The sequence below is a fragment of the Schistocerca gregaria genome, chromosome 3, assembly GCF_023897955.1.
Source record: "Schistocerca gregaria isolate iqSchGreg1 chromosome 3, iqSchGreg1.2, whole genome shotgun sequence".
Classification (NCBI taxonomy): Eukaryota; Metazoa; Arthropoda; class Insecta; order Orthoptera; family Acrididae; genus Schistocerca; species Schistocerca gregaria.
In genome coordinates this window covers 701,294,255-701,309,490 of record NC_064922.1, presented here as the reverse complement: position 1 = coordinate 701,309,490, position 15,236 = coordinate 701,294,255, and the positions used below count along the sequence as shown (strand labels likewise).

The following is a 15,236-nucleotide window of genomic DNA, read 5'->3' as shown; positions in this document are numbered from 1 at the left end:
CTGGGTCACAGCCTCCTCCCATCAAACAACTGATTGATTCTCCAGAGCCAGTGGATCCCGTTGTTATTCACCAACTGTCCCACCGTGAACCCATGTCTGCGGACGAGTGGGATGTAGAGGCCTCTCTCTCGCAATCTGACACGGAATGTCTACATGATGCTCCTACGCAGCCGAACGCTGCAGCGTCGGCACCGCGGAGCCGCAGTCGAATCCGTAAACAGCCACGGAGAGCCGCGTCACGGCCGAAGAAAAAGCAGTGGGAAGATGAGGGTTCTGTTTCGTAGTTTTTCTCTCTGTGGTTCAGCGCTTGTTTCTGGTATGATTACTTGTATGCTGCTCCGTCAGCTGACGGCTCTCTACCGATCTTTGTTTTTCTTTCTAGGTTGAAGTTCCATGCAAGCATATACATTTCTTACTCTGAATATTAACAGAATATGTTCTGAGCTTCGGCTCGCCGCTTTGCGACAGTTTATCTATCAGTCTGGGGCAGATGTTGTTTTTTTACAGGAAGTCCTATTCGACCAGTTTTCCATTCCTGGGTTCTCGACGTTTTTTAATGTCGCTTCCGAACTTTCTACGGGCACTGCCTTGTTTTATAGAGAAGGCATTCCGTTGATGAATTTCGAAGTACTCGACAGTGGAAGGGGGATCGGGTGCACGTTTTATGATCTCAGTTTACTCCTTCTTTATGCCCCTTCTGGTTCGGGTTGTACTACCGCACGCTCGAGTTTCTATAAAGAAGAAGTCATTTACCTGCTTCGTAAATCCCCGTCAAAGATAATTTTAGGTGGGGACTTCAATTGTGTTCTACGGCCGGTAGATCAGTCTCCTAATTTTAATTTCAGTAAAGAACTCGACGACCTTGTGCGCTCCTTGCACCTGCGTGACGTGTGGGTTTCTCGCTATCCTACACTTGTGCGACATACCTACTTTACTCCCACGTCTAGCAGTCGCCTCGATCGCTTTTACCTTTCCGATTCCTTGTGTGGGCAACTTCTGGCTGTTGATGTGATACCAGCCTGTTTTACTGATCATTGCGCTGTAGCCGTTACGTTTAATTACGAGCGACAACCGGTAAAATTGTTTCGTCCTCCTTGGATGCTCAATATCGCGTATTTGCAAGATACCTCCCTTGGTATCGTCCTGGAGGACATTTGGACTCGTTGTTCTCGTACTATGGACCGGTACCCGTCTATCGTGGCATGGTGGACACTGTATGCAAAACCACACATCCGTAGGGCTCTCATGCGTTTTTGGGCTGCGAAGGTGGCAGAAGATCGACGAACGCAAGAATTTTACTATTCTGTCTTACGTCAACTGTACGATAGTGCTACGCATGCTCCCCTCCGGGTTACTGATATACAGCGCATCAAAGCCAAATTGCTGCAGCTCAAACGCTTTCAAATGGAGGGCCTGCGGACGAGGTCTCAACCACGTTCCCTTCTACAAGAGGAACTGACGTCACTCTACCATCTAGTCCGTTTACGGTCGCGCCGGAAACGTGGGTGCCTTGCCTCCCTCACAACCGCTGACGGCCGCGTGTTCACCTCTCACCGTGACATTTCTGACTTCGTTTACACCTATTTTACTGATCTGTACGATACTCATGTCCCGGCGGAAACCTCTCTTGACGACTTTACCTCCTTGCTGCCTCGCGTCTTCACTCCTCAATTAAACGACGCCTTTCTGCGTCCCTTTCAGAAGGATGACATATATGATGTTGTTGCAGGATCGCAGTCCCGCAAGTCGCCTGGATTAGATGGTATTCCTAAGGAGTTCTATGTTCAATTTTGGCCGCTCATTGGTGACACCTTAACGTCAATGGTAAATGAAGTGATGCGGGGAGTCTCACTTTCTGCTCCTTTTCAGGAAGGCAGAATGGTCCTCCTCCCGAAATCCACAGGTCGACCTGCAATTGATTCCCTCCGTCCTATTACTCTCCTTAACTTTGATTATAAACTTGTCGCTCGAGCAATTAATATCCGTCTCTCTAAGCTGCTCGATACCATTATTGCCGCCCACCAAAGCTGTGTGCCTGGACGCACGATACTGACTTCCGTTCTCGAATGTCGCGATGTAATCTCGGTGGCGGCTGCCGCTAATATCCCAGGGGCTTTGCTTTTTCTTGATTTCCAAAAAGCGTTCGATCGCGTCAGCCATGATTTTTTATCGAGAGTGCTCACCGCTGTCGGCTTTAATAATGATGCTCGACAAGTCTTAACTAATCTTTTTACCGGTATCAGTGTCTCGGTGATTGTGAACGGTCACCCTACCCCCCGGATATCGATCAGACGGGGGTTACCCCAGGGAAGCCCCTTATCCATGTCACTTTTTGTTCTATCCTTAGAGCCCTTACTTCGCCATCTCACCATGCACTTACGTGGCTGGAATATATTGGGGGAAATTTTTGCAGTCCGTGCATACGCCGATGACGTCATGGTTTTAGTACGACATGCCGAGGATATACCGCGGCTTAAGGATACCTTGGATTCATTTTGTGGTCTTGCTGGTGCTCGCATTAATGATCGCAAATGCACGTTCCTGCCGTTGAGAGGCTTTGATCATGTCGTCATTCCTTGGGCGACGGTTGTCGATCGCCATAAGACCTTGGGGATCATAGTGGATCGTAATCCGATCAAAATGGCGGCACTAAATTGGCGTGAGGTTACGAGTCGTGTTCACGGGGCGATCCTTGAACATGACCGCCGTTCCCTTAGCCTCCTTCACAAGGCACGGGTTTTAGAGACCTATGTCTTCAGTAAAATATACTACGTTGCGCAGGTCTTCCCGCTTCCCGCGATGATGGCTCGCAGGCTGAAACAGCTGTCTAGTCGATTTCTGTGGCGCCGCCATGTCTTCTGTGTCCGGTATGAAGTTGTGGCCAGGCCTCGGAAGCTTGGAGGATTGGGTCTTTCAGATATCAAAGTGAAGACGTCCATCTTATTTGCCCGCCGCAATGTTTTAACCTGTACGCGGGCTCCGCATTCAGTCACCTCTCGTTTACTTTCCCGCCTCCGGCCGGCCAGTCTGACCCCTCCTGTTGATGTTGGACGGATTAATCCTAAATTGCGGCACATTCGTGAATACTTTGTACTTGTCGGTATTCTGGGTGCTGATATACTTTCTATGACGCATATTACTACCAACATGCTACAAATCCGTTGGGGTACAGCATGTTTCCCTTCTTCTGTTGAACTGGCTTCCCCGTCAACGTCATGGAAAACGGTCTGGTCTCATCTTAGTCGTCCCATTTTGCCGATGGAGATTGTTTCAACGTGGTATAAGGTCATTTACCGTCTGATACCTACTGGTGATCGTCTTTTTCGTATTGGCCTTCGTCCGACTGATCAGTGTGAGGAATGTCATCAAACTGACACCTTACTTCACAGGCTAGTTGCTTGCGGACGGGATCATTGGCTCTGGGTCCGCCGTCAATTAGCTTTTCTTACTAGAGGGCCTGAAACCGCATTCCCAGACGACATCTTCTTACATCCGGACATCTCTTATTTTCCTCAGACGAAAACGAACACGATTGTCTGGCTCTTGGGTTACTATGTCCATTACGTCATTGAAGGCGGTAATGACCCAGATCCCCGCGTTTTTCACCATTATCTGTCAACTGCGCATTGGAAATGGCAGCGGTTACCACAATACCGAACGCTTTTTGCGAATATGCTTTTTCTTGTGTTTAACCGTCAAGGGGTTGGTTAAGTTCCCCTGTGATTCCTGTTTCTTCCCTGAGCTCGAGTCCCCTCCCTTGTTGTATTTTTTCGTAATTTTTTTTTCTCTCTCTTTTGCATGTATATATATACACCCAAAATTCATACGGGTGGGGTAACGGGTTGGTCTTCCCCTTCAGAAGAAATGTTTTATTTGTGTTTCACCTAATTTGTTGATTTTCTTTTTGCAGCTAATATTAAATGATGATTTGACTATGGTTGTCTGAATTCTCGTGAAATATACCAAGTCAATCTGATAATAAAAAAATAAAAAAAATGGATAAGGCGTCGGACTTCGGATCTGAGGATTACAGGTTCGAATGCTGCCACGCTCGTGTAAAAAAAAAAAAAAAAAAAAAAAAAGTGGTCAGCGTGACGGATTGCCGTCCTACGGGCCTGGGTTCGATTCCCGGCTGGGTCGGGTATTTTCTCCGCTCAGGGACTGGGTGTTGTGCTGTTTTCATCATCATTTCATCCCCGAGCTCAGGTCACCCAATGTGGCGTCAAATGTAATAAGACCTGCACCAGGACGGCCGGACCTGCCCCCTAAGGGGTCTCCCTGCCAATGACGTCAAACGCTCATTTCCACTTCCATAACATCACCTGAAATAAACACGGAATCTTGTGAGGGCATATGGAGCCCATGGATCGCTTCTTGAGTCTTATAAACTACTATGTGTTGCGGATGGCGACTGTTTTCTACTCTCTGTTGGGAAGCGATGAAACACACTTTGAAATGACAACTGTTTGTTACGGGAACTAAAAAAAGTACACTTCTGAGAGAGAGTATATTCATACCATGATAACTGATAAAGTCTATCCTGAGGAGTAGGGAAGAAGAGTTCAGCACGGTCCTGCGAGGGAAGTAGCTCGGACTCCTGAAAGGTGACGCCTGAGTGGCTGCTGGAAGCGCAGCGGCGTTTGTAGCTCATGGCCAAGACGGCACAACTCAACGGGCAGTGGTCACGGCAGGCGATGTCCGTTGTGGAGACTTGAAGCTGTTCTTGACCCGTCGGAGCTATGTAGTCTCCTGCGGAAGGATACGGCGCAGCACCCCGTGAACAAGCGACCGCGCGAAAGTAAAATAGTGCCCGCCGATCGCAGCGCTTTTTACCGCGACTCACACGCCACGACGTGGTGGCGAAGCTGGCGCCACGGGGCGCTGTGGTAGCTGCTGTCTACTCGACTGTTTACAGTGCCTTGCGTCTTCTAACAACCTCGGGGAGGTAGGGGTCGTCCCTGGTCTGCTAAATTAAGACGGAAGTGTGGCCATCGAACTACGCAGGGGGTAGCCCAGCAGTACACCACAGACTGAGTGTTCATGTATCACATGGCCCCGCAATACTTCGTGTTGAGTGTGGTGCTCGAGCCAAAGCGTCATCAAAACTAGCTTAGTGGCTGTTCTCATTCAGTTTCTTATGAGTGCATACACTTGCTTCTAAAATTCACCATAAGTAATACACAAAACTTTTGAAAAGAACGCCGGCTGCTGTGGCCCAGCGGTTCTAGGCGCTTCAGTTCGGAACCGCGCGACCGTTACGGTCGCAGGTTCGAATCCTGCCTCGGGTATGGATGTGTGTGATGTCCTTAGGTTAGTTAGGTTTAAGTAGTTCTAAGTCTAGGGCACTGATGACCTCAGATGTTAAGTCCCATAGTGCTCAGAGCCATTTTTGAAACGAGCTCCCAAGACAAGGTACTAGTCCCCAATGCACTCTGGCCACTTTGGAGAGGAGCAGATAGAATAGCACTGGCACCAGACGGGCGTCTGTGACTGCTCACATCACTCATGGCAGTGAAGTGGTGTGAATACGCCCGTCAGTTGCATGGAATGAGCGCAGTTAGATGGATCGACGTGAAGACGTTACAGAATGCCAGGAAAGAACTATCGTACCTGGAGATGCCAATCACCACACCATGGTTTTGTGTGGTCGGATTTGTTAGTGTGTTAATGAGGACTGCCCAGTCTCTTTACAAGGAATAGTGCACCACCCGCAGCCAGACAACATTGCAAAGCGGTGAAAAATAATAGTGGATGATAGGGAGCACTAACTGACGCTTGGTTTCAAATCTGACAGGACTTCCTACTGTCAGTGAATGGATGCTCATTTCCGTCAGTTTCTGAGAGAACATTTAAAAAGATACCTCGTAATAAGTTATAAGTTACAGAAGCGCACATTGTAGCACATCTTCAGTGAGGAAAACACTACAACAGTGGACAGCAGCAAATTTGTGGTCGGGTGATTGTGGAGGAAGGGTTTACTTGTCACAGTGGATGAAACGTAGCAATGAACATCCAAGCAGTTTGGTAGTTCTGTGGGATTTAATTGTCGGTGAATAGCTTCAGCTGGATGCGGCCTACCTAAAGAAAATTGTGAACGATTTGAGGCCATGACCAAGGCTAGAGGATGTGATACACGGCACTAGCGTGAAACCCCTTGTGGTTGACGACTTTTTATTCGCTGTGCTAAGTACTAACATTCATACGTGTGTTTCTGGGTGGGGTCCGCCTTTAGCAAAACACTATTTTGTTTTTTCTCCCCAAGCGTGTTTCACTGCAGTTGCAGCATCATCAGTGGGCTTCTACTTTATGGCTGTTATGCTCTTTACTTTTTCTACATATGCAAATACTAGTTTTTAATCGTAATTACAGATTCTATAAGAAACACACAAAATTATGAATTCATACCTTTTTATCGCATGGTGTGGTTTTCCTGATGTGTTATGTTTTCACAGTTACTGTTTTCTTTCACAGTTTGTCATCTGCAACCACGTACAACTTAAAGTAGACAAAATTATTTAAGCAAAATCACGATTTGGAGACCGTTGTGGCTATGCCTGAAATTAATTCAATATGGAATAGGTTTGAGGGTCTTTCATTATATATATATATATATATATATATATATATATATATATATATATATATATATATATGTTTGGAATGATATGGGGCTTTATTGGAACAGAAAAAAACAAAGTATTGCTAGACGAGTGAAAGATCTCTTGCGCGCGTCGTTTGGTGATCGTGTGCTCAGCCACCACTTTCGTCGTGCTTAGCCTCCCAGGTCCCCAGATCTCAATCCGTGTGATTATTGGCTTTGAGGTTTCCTGAAGTCGCAAGTGTATCATAATCGTCCGATACCTCTAGAGATGCTGAAAGACAACATCCGACGCTAATGCCTCACCATAACTCCGGACGTGCTTTACAGTGCTGTTCACAACATTATTCCTCGACTACAGCTATTGTTCAGGAATGATGGTGGACATATTGAGCATTTCCTGTAAAGAACATCATCTTCGCTTTGTCTTATTTTGTTATGCTAGTTATTGCTATTCTGATCAGATGAAGCGTCATCTGTCGGACATTTTTTGAACTTTTGTATTTTGTTGGTTCTAATAAAACCCCATGTCATTCAAAGCATGTGTATCAATTTGTACATTATTCTGTGATTTGATCACCCGGTATATAATGAAGAACTCTCAAGCCTACTCTCTCTCGCTCTCTCTCTCTCTCTCTCTCTCTCCCTTTACACACACACACACCATGTGGTTAAAAGACATAAATACATAATTTTGTGTGTTTCTTGGAAAATCTTTAATTACGAACTAAAAACTAATATTTGCATGTATCAAACAGTAAAGAACAGTCTTTATGTTTAACATACATAAAACAGAAGCCCACTGGTGAAGCTTCAACTGTAGTGAAACATGTTTGGGACAAAAACCAAAATTATGTTTTGCTAAAGGCAGACCACATCCAAAAACATATGTATTGTTAAAGTCAACACGGACGGAAAAGAGCTTCAAATCCAAGATGATAGTAGTATTCATACCTACAGTATCCTTCCTTACTTGTGACTAAAATTGTTGGTGTCTCAGAATGGCTTTCAGTATTCAGCAACAATAAAATATCTGACACATAGTCCGTTACATATTAAATCGAAACTAGAGTCGTTAAATCTGGACTGTGCTTTCTATTTTATAGACAACTCTTTAAATAAAAAATAATTACATGTATAGCTTAGAAGTCTAAGTTAATTAGTAAAGTTTTTTGGTGTATGCATATTTCAATGATAACATGAATTAAGACTACCGTGTTTCTTTTTCTACATGAAAAATATTTTGTTCTTTAGTAACCTGTAATATGATTACCACGTATCCATACAAACAAGAGTTTCATTCGCTCTTAGTCTGCAATGTGATTAATTTTCTATCATTTCGTTTTAAATATGCCAATAATCTATGAAACTGGAATTGACTAACGAGCTGGTTAACTAACGGATCCCAATTATCTAACAAAAACAGATCTAAAAGCAGCAATAAATGGCATAGCGATAAAATTTTCCAATTCATTACCACCTCGAATGTGTTTTTTTGCAGATCATCTACGTGTCTCGTGATCCGAAGGATGCAGCGGTGTCGTACTACCACCACCACAGACTCTGGAGCGGATACACAGGCACCTTCAACGAGTTCATGGACGCTTTCCTCGACGACTTGGGTAAGTTGTACGTTCATTGTTCTTGACTGAGTCGGACCACTTTGACAAGCTGCACTCTGATTGTTAATCTTCCTGTAGGACCCTGATCATGAAGAGCTTTGAAAACTATTTTGTCGTTCTATGCTGCTCCTTACGGATTTGTTAAGAAGGAACTGTGTTTTTATCCTATACAATTACAGCTGCTTTCTGGAATCAGTTTCAGTAAACACCTTTAATTGCCATTATAATGTGTATACAAGGACGAGTAATTGAATGATTCTCATTTTCGCAGTGATTTAGAGGCGAAGTTTGCTGGTCGTGTAGGGATTACACAAGGCAGTTGAACTGTCACTGCGCGTTCAAGGTGATCCATCTGCGTGCGTTCAGTAACCGCCCGCAACTGTATGAGTTTGGAAGGAGCTCGATCCGAGCTGCGTACATCTGTCTCAACAGGTTCGAAGGCGTGCTCACTACAACTGACAATGACGGCACGGGGTCCTGGCTGATTCACACAACCGCCCAAAAAAATGGCTCTGAGCACTATGGGACTTGACATCTGATCTCATCAGTCCCCTATAGCTTAGAACTATTTAAACCTAACTACATCTACATACATACTCTGCAATCCACCATACGGTGCGTGGGGGAGGGTACCTCGTACCACAACTAGCGTCTTCTCTCCATGTTCCACTCGCAAACAGAACGAGGGAAAAGCGACTGCCTATGAGCCTCCGTACGAGCCCTAATCTCTCTTATCTTATCGTTGTGGTCTTTCCGCGAAATATAAGTTAGCGGCAGTAAAATTGTACGTCAGTCAGCCTCAAATGCTGGTTCTCTAAATATCCTCAGAAGCGATTCACGAAAAGAACGCCTCCTTTCCTCCAGAGACCCCCATCCTAGTTCCATGAATTATTTTCGTAATGATCAAACCCACCAGTAACAAATCTAGCAGGCCGCCTCTGAATTGTTTCTATGTCCTCCTTCAATCCGACCTGATAGGAATCCTAAACGCCCGAGCTGTACTCAAGAATAGCTCGTATTAGTGTTTTATAAGCGCTTTCCTTTGTAGATGAACCACATCTTCCCAAAATTCTACCAATGAACACACAACTGACTTTACATACTTGTCCCACTTCATATAGGTCTGCAGTGTTACGCCCAAATATTTAATCGACGTGACAGTGTCAAGCGCTACACTACTAATGGACTATTCAAACATTACGGGATTCATTTTCCTATCCATCTGCATAAATTTATATTTATCTCTATTTAGAGTTAACAGTTGCACGTATAATCACCCGTACACATCTCCACAGCCGTCGTTCAACTCTCCACCTATGGCCCACGGCGGACCACAGTTGCCTCGGCACCGGTTATTGATAGCGCTACTTTCCCATGTATGGTGGGTGAGCTTTAACAACACGGCACGCGAGCAGTTCACAGATTTAGCCATTTCGGCAATGCTTCACCCGTGGCCCAGAAGCCGATGATCATGCCCTTTTGCACCTCATTTAAATCGCTTCGTTTTCCCATAACGACAACGCCTGCAGTGTTTTTTTCCGTAACCCCTGCCCCCCTTCCAGACACGCTAGAGCTAGCACTTACCGTTTGTGAGAGGTAACTGCAAGATGACGTAAAACGTAGACGGTGGTAAGATTAACCTGACTTGAACGCGTACATGATCTTTAAAGCGCTGCCACTAAGTAGCGCTCATCTCTACCATGTACTGTTCACTGGTTCTTAACTACTGAAACGTTACCTTAGAAAAAATAATAAATTACTGTGCTGCTAAACCTTTTACATTATTTGCTTTTCAAACATATGAGCAAAACAGAACGTACTCAGACATTTCGCTCTTTACTTATTCTGATCAACAATAAACTGACACACAATATTTTTAGCGCAACGCAATCTCACTTTCACAACTCCCTACAATACAATGGCCCTAACAACAACCTATACCTTTCACAAATCACTTACCTCACAAAAATCTTCGTTACTCAAACTACTGCAATACAGCGAGCGCCACTACTGCCAGCTAAATAAAAGATTCTAACTACTGAAGGCACTAACTACTTATAGGTATAGTTAGCAAATGAAAGATTTTGATATGGAACAAACATTGAATTTAGCTTAATAGTGTCCAAAAGTCATTATATATATATATATATATATATATATATATATATATATATATATATATATATATATATATATATCCGTCATGGTATCCAGTATTACAAATTTACTCTTTCTGATGCACACATGCCCAGATCGTCCGCTCTTAAAATTAAAATCTCTCTCCCCACATCCACCACTGCTGGCGGCTCACCTCCAGTTGCGCAACGCTACGCGCTGTTAACATCCAGCTGCCTAACACTAGAATGGCGAAAATTACTTCAACAATGCAAACCACCCACAGCCTTCACACAGCACAGTCAGTAATTTTCATATAGAGCGCTACATGGTGTTACCAATATAAAAACGTGAACAGCCTACTTACACTACTTCCTCTGAAATGTTGTGTCTAGAGCAACAACAATATAAATCGGGCGAGCTATAAAGAATGAAATGTGTTTCGTGGTCGTCACATCACACCAGCAGCAGCGCTGGGCTGGCTTCCACCAACAGCGGCGCCATAACAAGGGCATTGCCAACCGATTTCGCTCACATACGAACAGTTCGCTTCTATACAATTTAAAATGAAATAATGTAGGATATTCAGGCTCAACACCACCCACAACAAGTAAAAAGAAATATTTTTAATTGTACAATTATTACTGGGTTTCCAGGTGCACATTGCTGGCATGAAGCCTCGAAATAAAGTTTTTAACTTGGCGATAAAAATAAATGTCACGCAGCTGGCACACAGGTGTGCTGTTTGGTGGTGTATTTCTATTACCGTGCAGGTAAATTGACCCTCATGATCAATAAAGAGGATATCATTAGTCTATCCACCCCAGAAATCCAACTTCAGACAAAAGTTATCGGTAACGTACAATTTTAGAACATTCTTAAGGTATGCTTTGTGAACTGAATTAGTCAAATTTTCAGATTGTGAAATGAATTCGTGAAATTTTCTGATTCGGAGAAGCTACATAAATAATTTTTAATGAGTCAGTTAAACGATTGATCTCTTCTACAACCCGAGGACTTAAGTTATCATCAGTTTCTTGAAAGCGGAGAAAACCATAGACAACAATTTTCCAGACGCTTTGATTGAATATTACGCCATGTGCGAATACGTTCCTTTATTTGTGTTACCAACGAGGGTTCGTTTTTCTCTCTCATACAACAGGCGTCGAGTGTTCGTCCTATACTCTCATCGTCTCATGTCGGCGTTGATCGCGTACTGACGATTAAAACCGGTAACAAGCGACATTGCAAGCATACTTATAAGTGCTGCTAGTTTCTATGTAACTTTGATAATTTCTGTCCCCTTGTGTGAAACGTATTTCGTGACGTGCCGTTGACGAATTTTATACTCCAGTAGAAATATGCTTTGCTCTAGCTAATGACGCAGCAAACCTAAAATCTCGTCTGGTTCTACACTGAAACGCTGCAGCTGTGGCCCTCTGTTCGATTTTCTAGTTCGTAAGTTCTCGTGAAGCTGAATAGATTCGACGAATCTTTCGAATGTTCATTTACTTATCGACTGGTATTTGCGGTATCGTGTCCCTCCTTCAACGTTTTTATGCGATGTTTCTGAGTTCCGATTTGTATGTTTCTTCGCTAACGCTACCGCATTTATCTTTACTTCGAGGGGTATAGCTCCGTAGTTCGATCGTTCGACAACCGATTCATAATACTCATCCGGAACTGATGAGTCATGGCTTGTTTGCGACTGGACACATCCAAAATGTAACGACTGATTTCAGACTCATTAGTCTCGTCACCTATAGTTGCATTACCTGAACTTTCTTCACAATACGCTTTTTCGACATCAACAAAAGTCATTCCGTTCTTCAGCAACAATAATCAGTCGACAGTGGTCGCTCCTACCAATTTGGAACGCCGAGAAATAGAACTGACTGCTTCGTGTAGCGCATTAACAGAACTTCTACCTTGTAACAGTTGCACAAACCGAAACACAGCATGGGTCACATCCCACTTGTTGTCGCCTGTGACAGGCTCCATAATAATAGATTTCAGCATTGGAAGGCTCCAAGTCCTCCACTCGTTCGTCGGAGGTTCGAGTCCTCCCTCTGGCATGGGTGTGTGTGTTGTCCTAGCGTAAGTCAGTTTAAGTTAGATTAAGTAGTGCGTAAGCATAGGGACCGAAGATCTCAACAGCTTGTTCCCATAAGGCCTTACCACAAATTTCCAATTTCGTCCTCCACTATTGCGAAGGTGATGCTGAAAAGTAATGCCTCAGAAGATTCTTAATGCTCCTTAAATAACTTTTTTTTTAACATTCTACATCTTTATTCTTTGTCTCTATATATTTATTTCTCAATAAAATCTCCCTGGGAACAAACACAGCGAGAGCCCAGCTCTCGAATATACGAGTAGCACGCTGTTTTTCGCGCACTGACATAGTTGCATTACACACCACCATGTTGCATACTACACCTCGGAGCTCTGTAGCGGCACAGGGCTGCAAATACTAGACATAAAGAATAAAAATGTAGAAAGTTAATTACGGTTGTTTTAATTAAAAAGCTTTCAGAATTCTAACGTAAAACATTCTGAGGCATTACTAATTTGCACGGTCTTCCGTCCCACAGCCGAGGTCTCCTTCGTTCTTTCCTGCTATCATTGTCTCCTCTCACTGTTACTACTTCCTCATGATCTCTTTTACTGCTACTGTCTCATTCGTTCCTTCTCGTTGCTGCTGTATTTTCTCACTGTCACTATCTCACACTTCGTCGTTGTCATTGTCAGAGACTCTATCTCATTATCAGTGTCACTCACTCACTTTCACTTCCTTCTCCTCTTTATTCTTGTCCCACTGGTCCTGTCTCCATCATTCTTTTACTAGCACTGTTCTATCAGTGTCAACCGTGTTCCATTGCACTGTGTTTCTTCCTTTCTCCCACATTGCCAATGTCTCCTTCGCCCTTTCTATACCACAACCACTCTTCCAGAGTTCATCATTTTTGATGATGATGATGATTTTTGGCTTGTGGGGCGCTGAAGTGCGCGGTTATAAGCACCTGTACAAACTCCATACCTTTGCTCAGTCCAGTCTCGCCATTTTCATGAGTGAGGATGAAATGATGAGGACAAGACAAACATCCAGTCATCTTGAGACAGATGAGAATCCCTGACCCCGCCGGAAATCGAACCCAGGACCCCGCGCCGGGCAAACGAGAACGCGACCACGAGACCTCGAGCAGCGGACTAGTTTTTTCGTCTCTTTCCAATTGTCATTGTCACCTTCTCTCTCTGCATAAAAATGAGGTAGTATGTTCGCGTGGCAAAATTCTGATCATCATTTTTGAAGGTACTGAGGAAGGTAGAACGAGGAAGCTTGTACCCCACTTTTCGGATAAAGTCTTTCAAACTGGACCATATCAGCCTTTTCATTATCTGACAGGAGATTTTTTCGTTGGTTCCTTTCTTTTCCATGCCACAGTAGGGCGTGTGACTCATATGAAAAGAACTTTTTTGGGTCAGTTAAATTGTGGTAGTTTACTTATGCGAAACTGAAATCAAGCAAAAGTAATTGTACACTCTGACCGCATTTTACGTGTACTATAACATAGAATTCCCGGAATGATTCTGATAATAACGGAGACACTTTGCAGCATATTTTTGCGTGCTACGCTACTTTTTTTTTTTTTTTTTTGTCTCACAGCGGGTTCAAAAATGGCTCTGAGCACTATGGGACTCAACTGCTGTGGTCATCAGTCCCCTAGAACTTAGAACTACTTAAACCTAACTAACCTAAGGACATCACACACATCCATGCCAGAGGCAGGATTCGAACCTCCGACCGTAGCAATCGCACGGTTCCGGACTGCGCGCCTCACAGCGGGTTTTACGTGCGTATTTTACTTGTAGGTGAAGGGTAACTTTGAACCTCTGTATCTCGGAAACGGACGGAAATGCCGAGATGGATGTTGGAGATGGGCATCGTAGAAATGTATCGTAAACATGTCTACTATTCGCTGTGCATGACCGTCTTGGTACCCGAGACTATGGTTTGGTACGAAAAAGTGGTAATTTCGAGGGTTTTCTAAGGAACCGCCTATGAATACTTGTGCCTCCATAAGCCTCTTAAGGCACATCGTACGCCACACCCACTGCAAAAGGAACGGACAGACCTGCTCCATTTGTTTAAGGAGAGAATGTGTATAACACTCATACTTTGACCCTGTACTGCAGGATAGTGACACAAAGATGGTCCTTCTGTTTCGTATATAAATGGTCGCTATCCCCAGAGCTATCTGAAACACTTGACTCTACTATCGCCAACAGAACCAGAGTTATGAGCGCCGCAAGAGTCACATTTTTATGCTCGGCTCTTTGGATAATATTAGACAGCACATGTTGCCGCATGCGCACCGATTTCGCTACATTCCGGCAATATCATCGACAATAAATCGTTCTTATCCGAAAGAATTGCTACAGATCTGTGTGCTGGCGGGTTTCTCGTTTGCTATTTCCCCTTGACTACTCGTGGACTTGATTCTGTATAACGGACTTGTAAGTCGTTTAACTGAACTTGTGCCTAGTCTTCAACAATCATTACGTGTGCCACGTCACAACACAAAGTTCCGAAACCGTCCAATAAACTACCTTTTCGCTACCCGATATACCTTCACAAAAAATATACTATTTGATTTAGCACCCTCATCACAAATTCTGACAAGAAATAACGTTTCCTTTGGAGTCATCACCTGTCTGTGAAACTGGCCACTGTGTGTCAGTACCCCATAGGGGGCTTTTCTAGAAAAAAAATCCCGGGCCTTCAGTTGCTTTACGTATCAAGAATTTGACAGAGAAGAAACATTTAGTACTCCGTATAACAGAATAAAGTTACAAATTGTAAAATACAACAGCAAACGCCATGTAGTCTAAAATCCATCGGG

General features: G+C 43.9%; 1 protein-coding gene across 1 annotated transcript in view; it reads left to right on the top strand.

Moving 5' to 3' along the window:
- LOC126354088 (luciferin sulfotransferase-like) overlaps positions 1–15,236 on the top strand; it is a 270,156-nt gene that overhangs the window by 218,554 nt on the left and 36,366 nt on the right. Inside the window, exon 5 of the mRNA XM_050003473.1 lies at positions 8,100–8,220. Coding sequence (XP_049859430.1) covers positions 8,100–8,220 — 121 coding nt within the window. The remainder of the gene's footprint in view (positions 1–8,099; positions 8,221–15,236) is intronic.